General features: G+C 41.4%; 1 protein-coding gene across 1 annotated transcript; it reads right to left on the bottom strand.

The window, feature by feature from the left end:
• Positions 1 to 3809: 3809 nt before the first annotated feature.
• On the bottom strand, positions 3810 to 5951 carry LOC147621559 (uncharacterized). Its single transcript, XM_086824323.1, has 2 exons — positions 5532 to 5951; positions 3810 to 4781 (listed from the first exon to the last, which is right to left on the bottom strand). Exons 1-2 carry the CDS (start codon positions 5814 to 5816, stop codon positions 4089 to 4091), a joined length of 978 nt encoding a protein of 325 aa, XP_086680449.1. The 5' UTR covers positions 5817 to 5951; the 3' UTR covers positions 3810 to 4088.
• Between the last annotated feature and the right edge of the window lie 11029 nt (positions 5952 to 16980).

Below are 16980 nucleotides of genomic sequence, written 5' to 3' on the forward strand. Positions count from 1 at the left end.
AAGTGGCTAACACACATAATAGAGTATATACAAGCGGTCCATAATGTGAACACGCTAAGATGAGTGAGTAGATGTGGACTAGTCGGTGTAGTCTAGTTGTGGAATCTCTGGCAAAGATATGTCGGTGCCAGCTATACCAAACCCGTCCAGTGATATAAATGTCAAACGGTCATGCAGGCGCCTCGTTGAGTGTCAGCTCATGTTCTTAGAAGTTGCACACAACTTCTAAGAAGCTGGGGAGCACTAGCCTGGACATTTCGCAGTATGAGGCTTTGGTGGACTCCAGGACGTCTAAATATTTGGAAAGTACAAGCTTTGGGAATGGGGGAGTATCTTGGAATACAAAGGATCACACTCCTAAAATTTAGGAGAGTTGCTATTTTTTGCCCGACTCCAATGGAAATTATGTTGCTATTTAGGAGAGTCTTTTAGGAATCTAGACTATTGGTGTGTTCCCATCAGCTTTGATCATGGTATGAGGTTAGTGTGCACCTTTTTTTATAACCTTTCTAAGGGCTTTAAGATTATTAATGCAAACCTAAAGGGATGATATGGGTTGGAGATAGCCTTGTTTATGACAAAGTGCTTAGTTAGTTAGATCACCTAACTCAGATCAACCCAGATAACCAATCGAGATTCTAGGATATTGTGAAAGAGCTTTGAAAAGGATCATTCCCAAGTTGTCCATCAAGTGGAGAGATCATTGTCGAGGAACTAGCTCTAAGAAGACATTGGAGTCAATTAAGACAACTTTATTGTTTGATGGAGCTCTTGATTTAAAGGAGGGATTATGTTATTTTTCTAAATGCTATAATTATGTTGGTTGTATTGATGTGGTAAGTCTAATAATTGTAAGAACAATTTAAAGTGACTTTAGGGATAGGGATACTTACCCATAGTTTAAACAAGTTGCAAATATCCATTTGCAAAAGGATGTCTTGCCATTATGTAGTGTTTTTAGCTTAAACAATAAATGCTAGTACAACAAATCTATTTGTTGAAAAAAAACAAAAATTGCATCATAAATCTCTATCCTTACTTTGCTTGTTGAGACGATTGACTTCTTATTGCGAACAATAAATATATTTACATAAACAATAAATGTTTATCAAAACATATCTACACCAAACCTTTTTTTAACCACTTTTTTTTTACAAAAAAATATATAAAGTTTTCTCCACAGAGTGAGAGGTGGTGATCCCAAGACTTTGAGCAGGTGGTTCCACTGCTTATTATGGAAGTTTCATTTGATTAGACATTCTTTTATTTGCACTCCCATCATTGCTAGATGATGCATAATTTTTGAGGAGGTGGTTTCACTGCTTATTGTGGAAGTTTTATTTGATTAGATATTCTTTTATTTGCACTCCCATCATTGATAAATGATACATTATTCCCATGTTGGACTCTTCTACTATACACCAGTATGTAGCAACAAGCTTATAATCTTCAAGATCAAACCGTGTAAGCAGCCACTCTATATACTTTGATTGCAACATCACAAGTACGACAGTCTACATCTTCGCAAAGAGCCGAAGAGTGTGCTCAGATTGGGGTGCACGTGCGAGGGAAGACCCAATTTATGAGAAGTGTACTTTTTAAGCATGCATTTTAAAATCACGCAAGGTATCATACAACCCTCTTTCAAATGGCTAAAGCAACTTCGTGTGTATCCATGGCCCTTAGAAACAATTCAAAGTGTAAGGGTGTATGATGTGTGTGTAGATACATGGGCATTCCACTAAGAAAAAACTGTGAAGGGTGTATGCTATGTGTGTACATACATGCACAGACAGACTCAAGCTGAGGTCCCAACACATCGATGTGTCAATTGAGTCATATGCCAAGTATAAGGCCTCACCTGGCAATAGCAAATCTTGTATCCAAACGTAAGAAGACATTCAAAAGAAGGTGCATTGGACTTGGCCATCATCGGTAGCTATGTAATAGGCTACTTCAAGAGCTCACACCGATGTAAGAAGTAGAAGTAACTTGGTATCAATCAAACTTTGTCCTGAGAAAGATGTGATTCAATCAAGGTTTCAAGTGTGCATGCATGGCATCTACAGGCACCCACTTCATGGTGCCTTCTTTAAGATCTTTCCACCATCCGCCATTGTGACCTTGCAATGACAGATTCCACAGTCGCATGCCCCTTAATTCATCACCCAAATTGTCATGCAGCCGTCCTCACTTTAGAGATCACCAATGCTGGTACATGTTTACCATAGTCTAGTCAAGTATGTTGAATGGAACGCCCGTCTTTGGCTGCCCATGACAGTGAAAATTGCCATTCGTGTAGCAACAAGTGAGGCATGGGCCATAGCTGCTAAATGGCTATTCTTGTTACTTCTCATTAAAGGTAAAGGACAAGATTCTGAAAGATGTGTCATACGAGAGGTACCAATCAAACATTGATAACCCTTGATTCATGATGGTGGGCACACCTATCCAGAGAGGGGAAGTTTTTCACCACCATCATTTCCTACAGTTCACAGTACCCTCTGAATCCTGACCCTTCGTGCAGGAGCCCAGTTGGCATATTTCCGAATCCGCAATCGTTTGTTGAGAAAATGCATGACCTGTTTTTCTTGCATATGAAAAATAACTGGTTTTAGTTAAGTTTGTCTTAACAATGAAGCAAGTCAAATAGACAAGTCCTCTGCCAAAAAGAGTCATTGCAATATGCCTGGGTCATTCATCAAGCCAAATGCATGACCTGTTCTGGTTGCTTCTGGTACCAAGCTCTAGGAGATTGTATACCATGGTCATGAAGATACTAGTCAAGTGTGTTGAATCGAATGCCCCTCTTTGGCTGTCCATGACAGTGACAATTGCCGGTTCGTGTAGAACAAGTGAGGCATGGGCCATAGCTGCTAAATGGCGATTCTTGTTAATTCTCATCAAGTGTTAAGGAGAAGATTCTGAAAGATGTATCATATACTAGAGGTGCCAATCAAGCATAATAACCCTTGACTCATGGTGGGCAACCCTATCCAGATGGGAAATTTTCCACTACCAGCATTTACAGTAACGTCTGAATCCTGACCCTAGGTGCAGGAGCCCAGCTAGCATGTTTCCGAGCCCGCAATTGTTGGTTGAGAAAATGCATGACCTGTTTTTCTGGCATATGAAAAATAGCTGTGAGCTTAGTTAAATTTGAAGCAGACTCTAACAATGAAGCAAGTCAAATAGACATGAAGATCACCAACGCTAGTCCATGTATATACTGCAGTCATGAAGATACTAGTCAAGTGTGTTGAATCAAACGCCCGTCTTTGGCTGTCCATGGCAGTTGCAATATGCCTGGGTCATTCATCAAGCCAAATCCATGCCCTGTTTTGGTTGCAAGTGGAGTGGAGGCCAGGTATAAAAAGTCAAGGAGGCAGAAAATTCCCTCCTTTCACCTACAGAAGTCATCGCTGATGATTTTGCCAGTCACAAACTCTGAATAGTAACCAAGGGGCAAAAATATGTAAAGCGCTTTGTGAGGTACATTCCCAATAACTCTTGCGAACAAGGACACTTACAAAGCTCCAATCAATCCAAATGAAGTATAACCTAGTCAATGTCACAATTGTGAACAGAGGAGGAACCAAAGATGAGTTCAATTCAAGGAGCCTAAATACATGGGTTACATAGAAGGAATCCTTAGATAAGATGTCAAGGCGATTGTAAGGACAGATTACTGCAAACGAGAATGTTGAAGTGATGTCTAGCCCTAGCACTGCCTGACCGTTAGACCTCAACTTTATGGAGGCACTCATCTTGAAAAGTTCATTCTCCATGATATAGCATACTCACTCATGTAATCAACACCTGACTGTAGGCGCAACTTTATATCCACCTTAGGGTTCAAACTTACATCCATAAATCCCCATGGTAGATTTTTGTAACTTCTCCATAGCTGAGGAGCAAATCTAGCCCATGCAATGAAGCACACAGTTCCAGGTCATCAAATCAAGATCTAGAGCTGGAAGCAGAGAAGATGGTGACAAAAGTAAAACTTGGGGGTGAATTTCACACAGGTATGTAAAAGATATTTCACATTTACCGACAGATATTTATTATTTTCAGAATAAGACAATCTAGAAATTTCCACCGTGATGTTGCGGAGAGCCAATGGGAGTGTTTTGATTGGAAGCCCTTGACTCCTGTAGAAAAGGCTGCTGTTGAGTATACATCATGACAGAGGGAAATGCAGATCTTGTGTTATACTGCATAGGCCCCAAGTCTGCAGAATAAAGGCCAGCTTGCACAGGGTTTAAATAAGCACTTGACATGGGAACAGCTGTTAGACTTGACATGGGAGTTTCTAAAGGACTCCGACCAGATAAGAGCTCCCTTGGGTCCATTATGTCTGAAGGAAGGTATGCAGCTGTTGCCGTGTCATCTCTAATGCCCAAAATGTTACCGTCATCACCCAACACATAACCACTAGGGATACCTCCAAACATAATGGGGTTAGCAAATTGCATGCTTAGTGCTCCTCCACTGGCCGCTGAGATGAAGGGAACTGTGTTTGAGTGCAGCAGACTGATAGGTGAGCTGCTTACATGTCGAGGAGATGCTGTAGTGGAGCAGTCACCACCTGTAAGGTCAATTGGGTCAGTATTGATAGGTGGCAGCACACAATTGAAGCCTCCCAAGCTATTTAAGCTGCTGCCACTAGGCGTAGGTGTGAGGGACACCGGGGTCAAGGAACCTGGGGCGAATGGGGATCTATTCAAAGCGCCAAAATGTGGGAACATAGGTGGGCCACCTGAAGTTTGCTGCAGCACCTGCAAAATGTGAACAGCCATAAGGATAAACTCATAAATAAAAAATTTCATTCTTCAAGATGAGTGAAGATAAAAAAACCCTGAGTTTTCTGTGCAAGGCGAATCCCCCTCTACCTGAACCATGTCTTCATCACTACAAAGTGGAACTTAGGGCAGAAAACCCTTGCTTTCTAGGGTGGATCATTCCTCTCTCTTTTGAAACAACCCTATGCGAATCATGTACTACAGATGAGCAACCTACCCTGACTTTCTGATGCAAGTCAAGTACAAATTCTGATACAGATGAAACCTTTTCTGTGAAAAACCTAATTTTCTAAGCCCTAGGTTTCCTAATACAAATCAAACTAGACAAGATGAACACGCAGGTTTTCACTGAGGCATCAAACCCAATACCCGGAAAACCACTTTTGTACCTCAGAGAGCCCTAGCAACGCTAAAACCCATAGAAAAATGCCGGCCCATCAGAGAGAAATCCCGAAACCAGGGCTGCAGATGATGCCCGTCTTGGGACACCTATAAAAAAATTCAGGATGTCCCCTTGGGCATGAGACCCCATGGCAGGACGTCCACTTAGGCATGAGACCCCAAAACAGAGAAGCCCCAAACCATGGATCCAATACCAGACATAAAACCATGCCTGTCTAACATTCGCAGGAGAATTCAGTTACACACAGGGTCCCGTAGCAGAGAAACCCTAAAACCATAGAATCACTAACCCTTAGTTGTCCTAGAACATTTGTAGTTACTCACAGCGTTCCTGTACGTTGTGCCATCTGCCTCGACGACCCAGCCGGCTTCTGTGGCAAGGGCCCTCAATACGTCGTTGATGTCCGCACGAGGAGGCAAATTGTAGTTTCCATACTTGCGCAGGCCCGTGAGGATCTTGGTTGTAATGGATCTGCGGTGCCTCTCTCTGATCTTGGTCTTCTCCTTCTCCTTCTCGCTAGAGACTTTCGGCCTTCTCTCCTTCTCCTCGTCATAATGCAGCAGGCTATGGTAATCTTCCTCCTCCGCATGGTGGCCCGCGTGCTTCATTGCCTGCAAAACCCCCTAAAATAGGCAAGAAAACTCTCACCCTCACCCTCACCTAAAGCAAACCTCACTAAACCCAAACAGTCTGAACCCGCACTAACCTACCCCTAACCCTAACGCTAACCCTAACCCGGACCTTGACACTAACTGAGAACGAAGATGGCAAGCGCAATGCGAAAGAGGATGGCCTGCAGCCCGTGTCGGTCTGCGTGCAGAAGTGATACCGCTACAGAATGATCGTGGAGGCAGAAGGATCTTCCAACTACCTTCCGCCATAGCCAAAGAACTGAAGCTCAGCAGAGTTGGGTTAAGAGGACTCGTAACCAGCTCGCAGGCGCAGGGCGTTCGGATCTTTCGGTTACTCCAACCAGGTTTGCAGCTTGACTTCATTCGCATTTAAAACCTATAAAACTGCAGCACCTAACCGCGTTCCGGTTGGTCGAACTCATCCCATACAGCCCAACCCAAACTTGAAGAGATTTGTTAATGAAAAGTTCCATATATTATATATATTAGCTTTTTAGCGGATTCGTGAAGAGGAAGGACAAGGAAGAAGAATGTCCCTGACTAGATGAATGCAAAGCTTAGCTCACAAGCCTTGAATCGAGGGAAGAAGGTATGCTTGAAGGTTAATCCAAAGTTGATTAGGAATCAAGTTGGGCTCTTCTCTCTGTGTAGTGCGATTTTATTATGTCTTGCAAGGCTGCCTTCCAAGGCTGAGGTCAATAAATGGCTTCAAGAGGATATTTTTCATGACAAAGTAGTTTCGAAGGTGTTCTATTTAGGCAAAGGTTTTTTCAATGTTCTATTTATAAAAGGGCAGTCTGTGTCGGAATTGTTTGCGAAAGCTCCTCTCTTTATGAAGCAGAAGCTGGTGCATCTGTTCCCTTTTGATCCCTTGTTTGATGTGAATAAAAGTATGCAAAATGCTTGCTCGGTGTGGGTAGAAATAGTTGGACTCCCTCCTTGGCTCACGCCTGCACTTCGGGAGATTGCATGTTCATTAGGTCCGGTTTTACATCTTTCAAATGATGAAGCTGGGGGTCAACAAGCTAATAGTGTATGTGTATCTAGAAATACTATGATTGAAACCCCTAAAACAATTGATGTTGATTTAGGAGACCTAGGAATATTAGAACTAGGTCTGAAATTTGGTCCTTTTTTGGGTGCATGTTTTAAATGCGGAGGGTTTGGACATATAGCCAAAAACTGTGGGGCAGGGACATGCCAAGTCTGATGAGGATAAGGGGACATGAGAAAATAGTGCAAAAAAAAAGATTATGACACTAGTCAGGCAAAAGAAGTAAAAGGGAAAGACAAGGTGTAGGATGGGGGAGTGGGTTAAAGTAAAAGGGAAAGTCAATGTTAGGCAAACCAGAGAAGAGGCTAGAAGAACCCATGCAAAACCGGGGGGAGAAGGAAAGGAGAATAAGTCTCAAGGGATCTTGAGTCCACTGATGTCTTCTAATCCTTATAGCCCTCTGAGAGAGGAGGGTAGTGGCACCTCCTCTGTTTAGAGGTTCAATTATCAGGTTGAGGAAGCTTGGAAGGGAATTCAGAAGGAGTATGTGATAATTAGGGAAGTTGAGGAAGTAGATATGGTACCCGAAATTGCCCTCTCATGAATAAGTTGATAGATATCTCTAGTTGCACATGGAATATTAAAGCTATTAAGGATTTTTAAAAAAATGCTTCTTTTTGGGGGGTTAGTGAAAGATAGGGGACTATCTGTTATGGCTATACAAGAACATAACCTTTTTGGGACTAATAGCTTAAGGAGAGATAGGTTTAGGGATTGGGTGGTGATGTATGTGGGGGTGAAGGAGAGATAGGTTTAGGGATTGGGTGGTGATGTATGGGGGGGTGAAGGCTGGATATAGTGGGGTTATGACCTTAGTTAAAAATGATTTGAGTCCTACTATTATAGCTAATCACCCTACTGGTATACTTATGGTGGAAATTCAAGTCAATGGGGAAAAAGTCTAGATAATTAATGTAAATGGGGCCCATAATCATAAGATTAGGAGTGGGATGTGGGATTGGATTGTCAATTTAAACATTCAAGTTCCCTGCATCATTTTGGGGGATTTTAATATGGTTGAGAGACTAGTAAATAGATCTAGGGGAAGCACCATCTTGATGGGTCAAGAAAAAGGAAAATGGGAGGAGTTGAGAGGAAATTTGGGTCTGGTTGATAGTTGGAGCTTAGGGGACTGGAGAGATAATCCTGGATATACCTACTTTAACTGCAATACCTTAATTCCTCTTCTAGAATTGATAGAGTGTTGTTCAGTCACCAAGCCTCATGGGTCCCTCATACTTTGAAGGTTTTTATAGATCCTAGCTCTGCCATCTCTAACCACATGCCCTTGAAATGGAGTTGGCACTCGATAGATTGGGAGGAATGTTGAATCAATTTTCTACTAGGAAACTGAGAGTTAATAATTTGTTACTCAAAGATGATCTCTTTGTTGGATACACTGAGGAAGCCATTGGGAGATTGAAAAGGAGAGGTATGTCTGAGGGGTCATGGATAAAGTTTGCTAATGAGATGTAAGGAATCATCAGAGCTATTGGTAAACTGAGAGCTGAGGAGAGGAGGCAGGAGAGGAAAAATTGGGCAATGCAATTGGAAAGTTTGTAAAGGAAAAGACAGGTCAATAAACTTACTAAAGAGGAAGTTAATATGTATTTCAGATGATGCCAATCTGGGTTGAAACAAGAGGATGAATCTGGGGAGTTGGGCAAAATGGAAATCGTTCAATAATAAAAGGAAACCAGAGAGATATCTCTTTAGACTCTCAAAAGGGAGAAGTAGTAGGTAAGTGGTGGGGAAAATTTTAGATGAGAATGGACAACAATTGGAGAATGTTGAGCAAATTCTCATCCAGTCATTCAATTGGCCTGACAACCTCTTGGCTAAGCCTTTGGAAAAAGGCCCTTATATAAGAACATGACAACATTGTAATAGGTTCCAAATTTCCTAGATTACCTTTGGCCTCTTTTTTAAGTATTAATTTAATTACCCCTTCTGATGGATGTAGTGAGAGCTTGACATTAAAGGGCTTCTTTCCATAGTTGCATGGGGGGAGAAATTAGACATTTTTAAAAGCATTTATAGGACTCATTGGGCAAATCTTCCAGACCAAGACTTTTGTCATTCTTTAAAAAGTCTATGGCATCCTCTAGTTCCTTAGTGAACAAGTCCTTCTCCAAGGAGGCATTTAGGGAAGGAGAGATTGTTTTTTTTCTACAGAAGGTTATTTTTGCACAAGCTTCTTGCCTCTCCCTTGAGATCATAGGAGGGGAGCAAAGTTTTTTGTGAATTATCTTCAAATTTTCTTCCAGAGAGAGGAAGCAATGTTTCCCAACCCATCCTTTAACATTGGAATGACCTCTTTAGCCTACTTCTTCTTAATACTTGCAAAAGTCTCTTTTGTGGGTCTATTTCCTTTACTTACCCACCACTCTCTTAGAAATTTATAAACTTGTTTGCGTTCTAGTTTCTTCTTTCTCAAACATGCTTTTAGTTGCATGTAAAGGGGTTGGCTGCTGCCACTCTCTTTTCAACTTCTATCATAGTAGCTCATATTTCTTTTCTCTTTTGAATTTCCTCTAATGAGATCAGCATGAGTTTTGACTTGCCTAAGTAGGTCTTGAGTTGACTTATCTAGCATGAGCCCATGCCTGATGTTAACTTGTTTTGGGGTTAATAGGAGTTGCCACTATAATTCTACATCAAATAGTAAAGTGGAAGACACCAAAAGTATTTATGATCAATCTATGAAGTAATAATGTTTAAATCTACGAAGCAACAAGAGTTTCCACTATAATTCTACATGAAATAGCAAAAGGCACCACAAGCATATATGATTAAAATCTATGAAGCAAAAGGTACCACAAGCATATATGACCAATCTATGAAGCAACGGTGTCCAAATCTATAACTTAGTTATCTTTGAATGTAAGCAAAGCTACAAACACTTACTCAATGTCAACAGATTAAAGAGGACACAAGGGGGAGAGAGAGGTAAAAAGCTAGTTCACCAGGAGCCAGAGCTCAAGTTGTAATGAAGTACAAAATAAATAGCAACCCTAAATTGAGGATGAGGTTGCTTATATACTAGCTAATCCTAAGGTGCCTATTCATACTTAGATGGCCTTGGGAAAAAACCTAGTGGGACAAAAGTGCCCAGGGCATAAGTGCACGACCTCACAGTGTAGTACTATTACATATCTAACGAATCCCCCTATAGTATAAACATGAGGTTGACAGAGATTGCAGAATAGTCTCTGAAAGGGAAGGGGCCCAAAGCTCTGCAGAAGGCCTCAAACTATAGTATAAACATGAGGTTGACAGAGATTGCAGAATAGTCTCTGAAAGGGAAGGGGCCCAAAGCTCTGCAGAAGGCCTCAAACTTTTCACGTGATAAAGCTTTAGTGAAAAAATCTGCCACATTGTCATGTGTACTGCAATAGATCAAATTGACCTCTCTAGCATGAAGTCTCTCTCTCTATGCTAGCAAACTGATAATGCACTTCAATGTGCTTAGACTTGGCATGAAAGACATGATTCTTTGCAACTACCATTGTGCTTTGATTTGTCACTGAGAATAGGAGTAGGGGTGTTTGAAGGGACACAAAGTGAAAGATCCCCGCCCCCTCCGCGCAATGAATTCTGGGGTGCTAGCAGCGGAAGTAGCACTTCTTGCGTGGGGCAAGGTCCCTCACTCGGGGCCTCACCCACGGATATCCGGACAAGAGACTAATCCCTCGGTTTTTCCAAAACCAAACCCAGAAAAACTTCCCTCGCCCGGAAAGCACGGGTGATTCCTCCAGGACATTTTTACTCTAACGTAGTTAAGGTCATCATCACTAACCAAACCGATCTGACCAAACCTGTAAAGACACTTGGTCAAATCAAGGAAGAAACTTGCACTTGGATCATAGAGACCAACTCTTTTTTCCTCATTGAGAGGCACAGCCGTTGATTCTTTTCCATAGAACAATTTTTATCCGGGATTTACTTCATCTATCGTACCATAACAGAATTGAGTCTCATTTTAGGGATCCATCAGTCCAACCTAACCCCATCTAGTCCCATGGGTTAGCCAACCGCCCAAACCACTGTAGTGATGGGATCCAATTAGGAATTTAGTTAGGTTTTGTCCCGCGTACCAGGGAAAAGAGTTCCCAAGTCCCCTAGCCGGTGCTTCATGCAACTTCAAGATAGACACACCACTTACACAGATTCAGCTGACTTTAAAACAATCCTTTAATGAAACCATAGTATCACTGATTATAATTCTCCAAAATATCCAGTTGAATTCTCATTTCCAATCATCCCTTCATTGGCGTACCTATGGCATCATTGGCAACTAGAACGTTCACCACCTGTCCACTCAGGGGCCTTTTCGATAGTTCCTAGCTCATAGTACCCGGCAATATATTCACTTATAAAAATCAAAATGGAATCTCCATTGAAGATCAGCAAGATCAACCAATAGATCCATATAAAAGAGCCATGGACTCATCCGTTGAGGACCAACAAGGTCAATCAACTAGATCCATGCCTGAATTCAAAAAACAACTCTTACTCCTTGTTCCAATATCTTCCCTGACGTACGTGTGGGTGTCTTCGGCGACCCAGAGCCCGAGCACCGTATGGTCAGCACCCTCTAGGATCCTTCTCAGGTCACCTAGCGCTTCACTCATAGGCCGCTTCCTTGGTCCCTCATCCACCGTACCGGAAGCTCACCATTTAAATCGAACCGAGGCTGGTCAAGACCTTGGCCGACCTTGCTATGCGAGACGTCCTCCGTTGACTCTCCGTCAGCTGTTGCAACTTTATTAGTTAGATCTTCACGACCTCATTCACACGACTGTCAAAATGCTTCCCCAGCATTCTTGACATAAAACAGTCATTTAAAAACAGGTCATAAATACAATTTTTATAACGAACTCTCGTCTTTTCACATTGTTCCACATCAATCCACATTATTTAATCCACATCCATTTCATATGTATTCCCATTCTCATCCAATTTCCATCTCATCACATCTTTCCTCATTTATCCTCTCATTAGATCTCATCCACTCGCATCTACCCATATCCACATCTCATCACATCACATTCATTCACATCTCCTCCATTCATATCTACCCCGATCCACATCACATCCATTTCACCTCTCACATCTCATTCATTCACATCTATCCCGATTCACATCTCATCCATTCACATCACATCTCATTCATTCACATCTATCCTGTTTCACATCATATCAGATCACATTCATTCACATCACATATCATCCATTCACATCTATCCCAATTTACATCACATCTCATCACATCCATTTCACATCACATCTCATTCATTCACATCCCGATTCACATCACATCATATCTCATCCATTCACATTCCATATCATCATTCACATGATATCACATCACATTCATTCACATCACATCTCATTCACTCACATCTATCCATTTCACATCACATCACCTCCATCCATTCGCATCCATCACATCACATTCATTCATATCCATCACATTCATTCTCATCACCATCCCATCACATACATTCTATCCACATTACATCACATCATATCTCATTCATCCCATCCACATTACATCACATCCACATCATGTCTCATTCATACACATCTCATCTCTTTCATCCACATCCATCCAATCGTTCATATATACGACTACCCACATCTATCCATACATTCATATCTATCACTTCACATCCACATATATAGATGTCACATCACATCTCTTTATATCACATCACATTCTTTCACATACACATCCACATCCATTCTTTCACATACACATCCACATCCATTCTTCACATACACATTCACATCCATTTTCATCACATCCACATCCACATCCATTCTTTCACATACATCCACATCCATTCTTTCACATACACATCCACATCCATTTTCACATACATCCACATCCATTCTTCACATACACATTCACATCCATTTTCATCACATACACATCCACATCCATTTACTTCCTTTAAAGTCCCTGTCCCCACCGCGCAACGAATTCAGGGCCACTAGCAGCGGAAGTAGCACTTCTTGCGCGGGCCAGGGTCCCTCACTCGGGGCCTCGCCCACGGATATCTAGACAAGAGAGTAATCCATTGGTTCTTCCAGAACCGAACCCGGAAAAACTTCCCATTGCCCAAAAGGCACGGGCGATTCCTCCAGGATAAATTTTATCTAACGTAGTAAAAAAGTCTTAACTAACTGAATTGATCTCACCAAACCCGTAAGTCCCATAGTCAGATCAGGGAAAAGATTGCACTTGGATCATAGAGACCAACGCTTTTTTCCTCATTGAGAGGCACAGCCGTTGATTCTTTTCCATAGAACAATTTTTGTCTGGGATTTACTTCATCTATCGTACCATAACAGAATTGAGTCTCAAATTAGGGATCCATCAGTCCAGCCTAACCCCATCCAGTCCCGTGGGTTAGCCAACCACTGTAGTGATGGGATCCAATTAATAATTTGGTTAGGTTTTGTCCCGGGTACCAGGGAAAACAGTTCCTAGGCCCCCTAGCCGGATATTCATGCAAACTTAAAACTAGTCACACCACTTACACACCCAATATGAGATTACCTTTTTCACAGAATCAGCTATCTTTAAAAACAATCATTTAATGAAACCATTGTGTCACTGATCATAATCCTCAAAATCTTTGGTTGAATCCTTATTTCCAAACATTCTTTCATCGGTGTACCTATGGCATCATTGGCAACTAGAACGCTCACCACCTATCCACTCAGGGGTCACTATGTATCAGTTGCAATTTGTGATCAACTCTATCTGCTTCATTCTTTGGAAAGTTTAGTGAGCAAATTTTCCAACGATGCATTCTTCACAAACATATCTGGGTGGTGGATCAAGTTGAGGAAGATCTTTTAATATCCTATGTTGCCTGCAAAAGCATCAAACCGACAATAGAAGTGTTGCCAAACCTAGCATGCCACAATTCATGTCCAATTTATACAAACCATTAGTGGTTAGAGATCCACAATCTGTTTGTCCTATTCTTTGTCATGGAAAATGCATTTATCATCTATAATTTCAACAATAAGACCCTCCCTTGCTAGAGTGGGCATGGATTTTTTTTTTGGTGAATTCCTAGAATAAAAAGTATATTTTCAAGACAAAGATCCTCACCACTTGTATTTGTGAGGACCAATACCTTTGATGAGGTAAGAGGCATTATTGGCACATGTAACAATGTGATCACTTTGTGCATTCTTCATATGTTTGACTAAACTTAGTTAAGCCATTATGTGCTTAGAAGCACCACTGTCAAGAAACCAACTATTAGTGTGACAGTTGCACTAAGACATGCATCGTACGTTCTCAATTCAAATAGACCCTTGCCCAAGCATGTTCTCATCTCCTTCTCTAGCCACACATGTTCACATTTGTACATTCCCACACACGTTCTCAAACTTGTGAATGAACCTTCTTGAGCCCAACAAGGACCTGGCCATACATGTTCCTATGTCCCCTAGACATGCACATACCCAAGTTGGGATGTATGTTCTTAACTTTTGAATGCACATCCCCAATTTGGGATCATATGTTTTTAACTTTTGAACATACATTCACAAGTTAAATAGAGACTAAAAACTTACAAATCTTGGGCCACCATGCGACTTGTGATTGAGTAGGGTGTGCTCTAAGTTGATCACCCTACTCAAGGCTATCATGCAACTTAAGAATTTCTAGGGCTACCATCATGCGACTTGTGATTGAGTAGGGTGTGCTCTAAGCTGATCACCCTTTCATCATGTACACAACAAGATCAGTACATATTTTCAAACTCAATCCCCCAGAGTGCCTATATGGTTTAGAATCAAGAACACCATCTCAACAAGAATCACTACCCGCTTCACAATCCTTGCACCTCATAGGATCCAAGAAACCCTAGTGATAGAGCATTCAGAGTATTTAAGTGATAGAAAGGATGCTAGCCTTAGACCTCATAGGGGCCGATAAATCCTAGTGATAGAGTATTTAAGTGATAGCAAGGATGCTAGCTTGAGTGAGGCCTATTCACTATAGAACCCTAGTGATAGAGTGCTAGAGTAATGGTGAGGAATCACTGCATGCTTCATAATACTTGGATCTCATAGGAGCCAAGTGATAGAGTATTCAGTGATAGTGTTAGTGGTGCCAAGGAGGGAATTCTACCATGAGGGTGTGATTAGGTTGAAGAAGCGGATGGTGGTGATGATGGCGAGGTCGGGAACCTACTCATACTTAGCATTAAATGCATGCATCTGGGTGATCATGCTTTCTTTTGTTTGTGTACTACTAGAAGTGAGGGCGTTGAACCAAGGGATGTTAAACTGAAGCTTTGGGTTTTGCTACTGTTCATTGTAGAACAGTCCCATACCCATCGATGAAGGATGGGGAGATATGTTGTGGGTTGATGCAGAGGTGGGTGGGGCCTTGCAGTATTCTACCCAAATGTGAGGCTTGAGGAGGAAGGGGCACCGCCAGAAAGGCTATTTTCCCATAAGATCAAACATTATGGGCCGGGTGTCAAGGTTGGCCGCATGTAGCCTCTGTGTTGTTGGTGTATGTCTTGTCTTTTCCAAGAATCCTGCTTAGTGTCGATGTAAAGTCTCGTAGGACATGAATGTCCATGCAGTCAGTGGCTTTCATAAAATATGTTTGTTGGAGTTGAAGGTCAAGTAGGATTTGGATTGCTTGTTCAAATTCAATGCGATCCAGAGGGTCATGCCATTTAAGGGGATTGAGTGGATGATCCACCTCGTCCCTGGTTTGGATTATAATTGCAAATAACCATTAGTGAGAAGTCTTGATGGGGACAATGACATTAACAAAGTCACGTTTTGTTGAACTTTGATTGTCCTAAGGCAGAACCCTTGTTGGATTCCATCTTCTTCTTTTCTTTGTTTATAATTTTCAATTGCATGGCTGGTGGGTTTCTTGTAATATTGACAAGTAACCTTCTTTGTCTTTTTGGAATCACCCTTAGCCCCTCAGAAGCTGTGTTGGAATTGGTCTTCCATTGAAATTTCTTACCCTTATCCTTGGATATTAGAGCTTGACTAGAACTCTCACCGGCGACAAGTAACCTTCTTTGGCTTTTCGGAATCACCCCTAGTCTCAAAAGTTTTGTTGGAATTGATTTTTCATTGAAATTTCTTACCCTTATCCTTGGTTGCTAGATCTTGATCACTGTTAGAACTCTCAAAAACACTCTTTCTAGACTGTGGACTATTTCTCCTACATTAGTAAGCTAACAAGCTCCTAATAGGTAAGAGGGTATGCATTGATGCCTCTCAATGAAAGGAGGCGGGAAGTATTGAAACCCATATAAGATTCATCATACAAAGAGTTAAGGGTGATGATGATCATGTTCTTTTCAGGAATGACTTCATCAATATTGAGAAGTTGCTCTCTCAAGTCTTGTAATTTTGTTAAATGTTTATTTATGGACCCCTTTTCTTGCATATTTTTATTGTCAAGTTTCCTTTTGAGAAAGGTAATTCTTTCAACATTTTTAGTGTGATACATAATTTCTAGAGTGTTCCAAGCAAGAATGAATATTTATAAGAGCATGAAATGTGTGGAACAATTAATTGACAAGGCAATCAATGCCAAAGCGTAAGCATCATGGGAATCCCATCTTTGTTGTTTAGCAAAAAATTGATGAAATTGTTGTTAGATCTCTTGGCCCTAATCCCTTTGAGGAGTGCCAAGAGCGATTGCGGCATAGAGGGCAAGGTCATCACCAAACTGACATGCCCCATAGGCCTTTTGCATTTTCGACCCCAGTAATTTGAACCATCATCTAATTTATCCTCTTTGGAAAGAATATCAAATAAATCATTTGCAGAGTTATTGTGGCCATACCTGACTATTGGAGAAGAAAATATGCGAAACGGAAGCTTGAATTGATGTCAGCCGAGGCTATTGAACTCTCTAGAGAGTTACTAGAAAATATCAATCGAATCATCGATTGGAGATAAAGAATTAGAACGATTGGATTGTGGGAGAAATCACTGATTGGAGACACTGTTACAGATTACACCATCCCTCTCTTAGTGTAATGGAAAATGCTCACCTTAACAACTTGTCGGTAT

The sequence above is a fragment of the Cibotium barometz genome, chromosome 30, assembly GCF_041138505.1.
Source record: "Cibotium barometz isolate CiBa-2024 chromosome 30, ASM4113850v1, whole genome shotgun sequence".
In the NCBI taxonomy this organism is placed as follows: domain Eukaryota; kingdom Viridiplantae; phylum Streptophyta; class Polypodiopsida; order Cyatheales; family Cibotiaceae; genus Cibotium; species Cibotium barometz.

Coding starts and splice junctions, on each gene's coding strand:
- LOC147621559 (XM_086824323.1), bottom strand. CDS start 5,816: ATGAAGCACGCGGGCCACCATGCGGAGGAGGAAGATTACCATAGCCTG. Junction 4,782..5,531: donor GCACAACGTACAGGAACGCT/GTGAGTAACTAC, acceptor CACATTTTGCAG/GTGCTGCAGCAAACTTCAGG.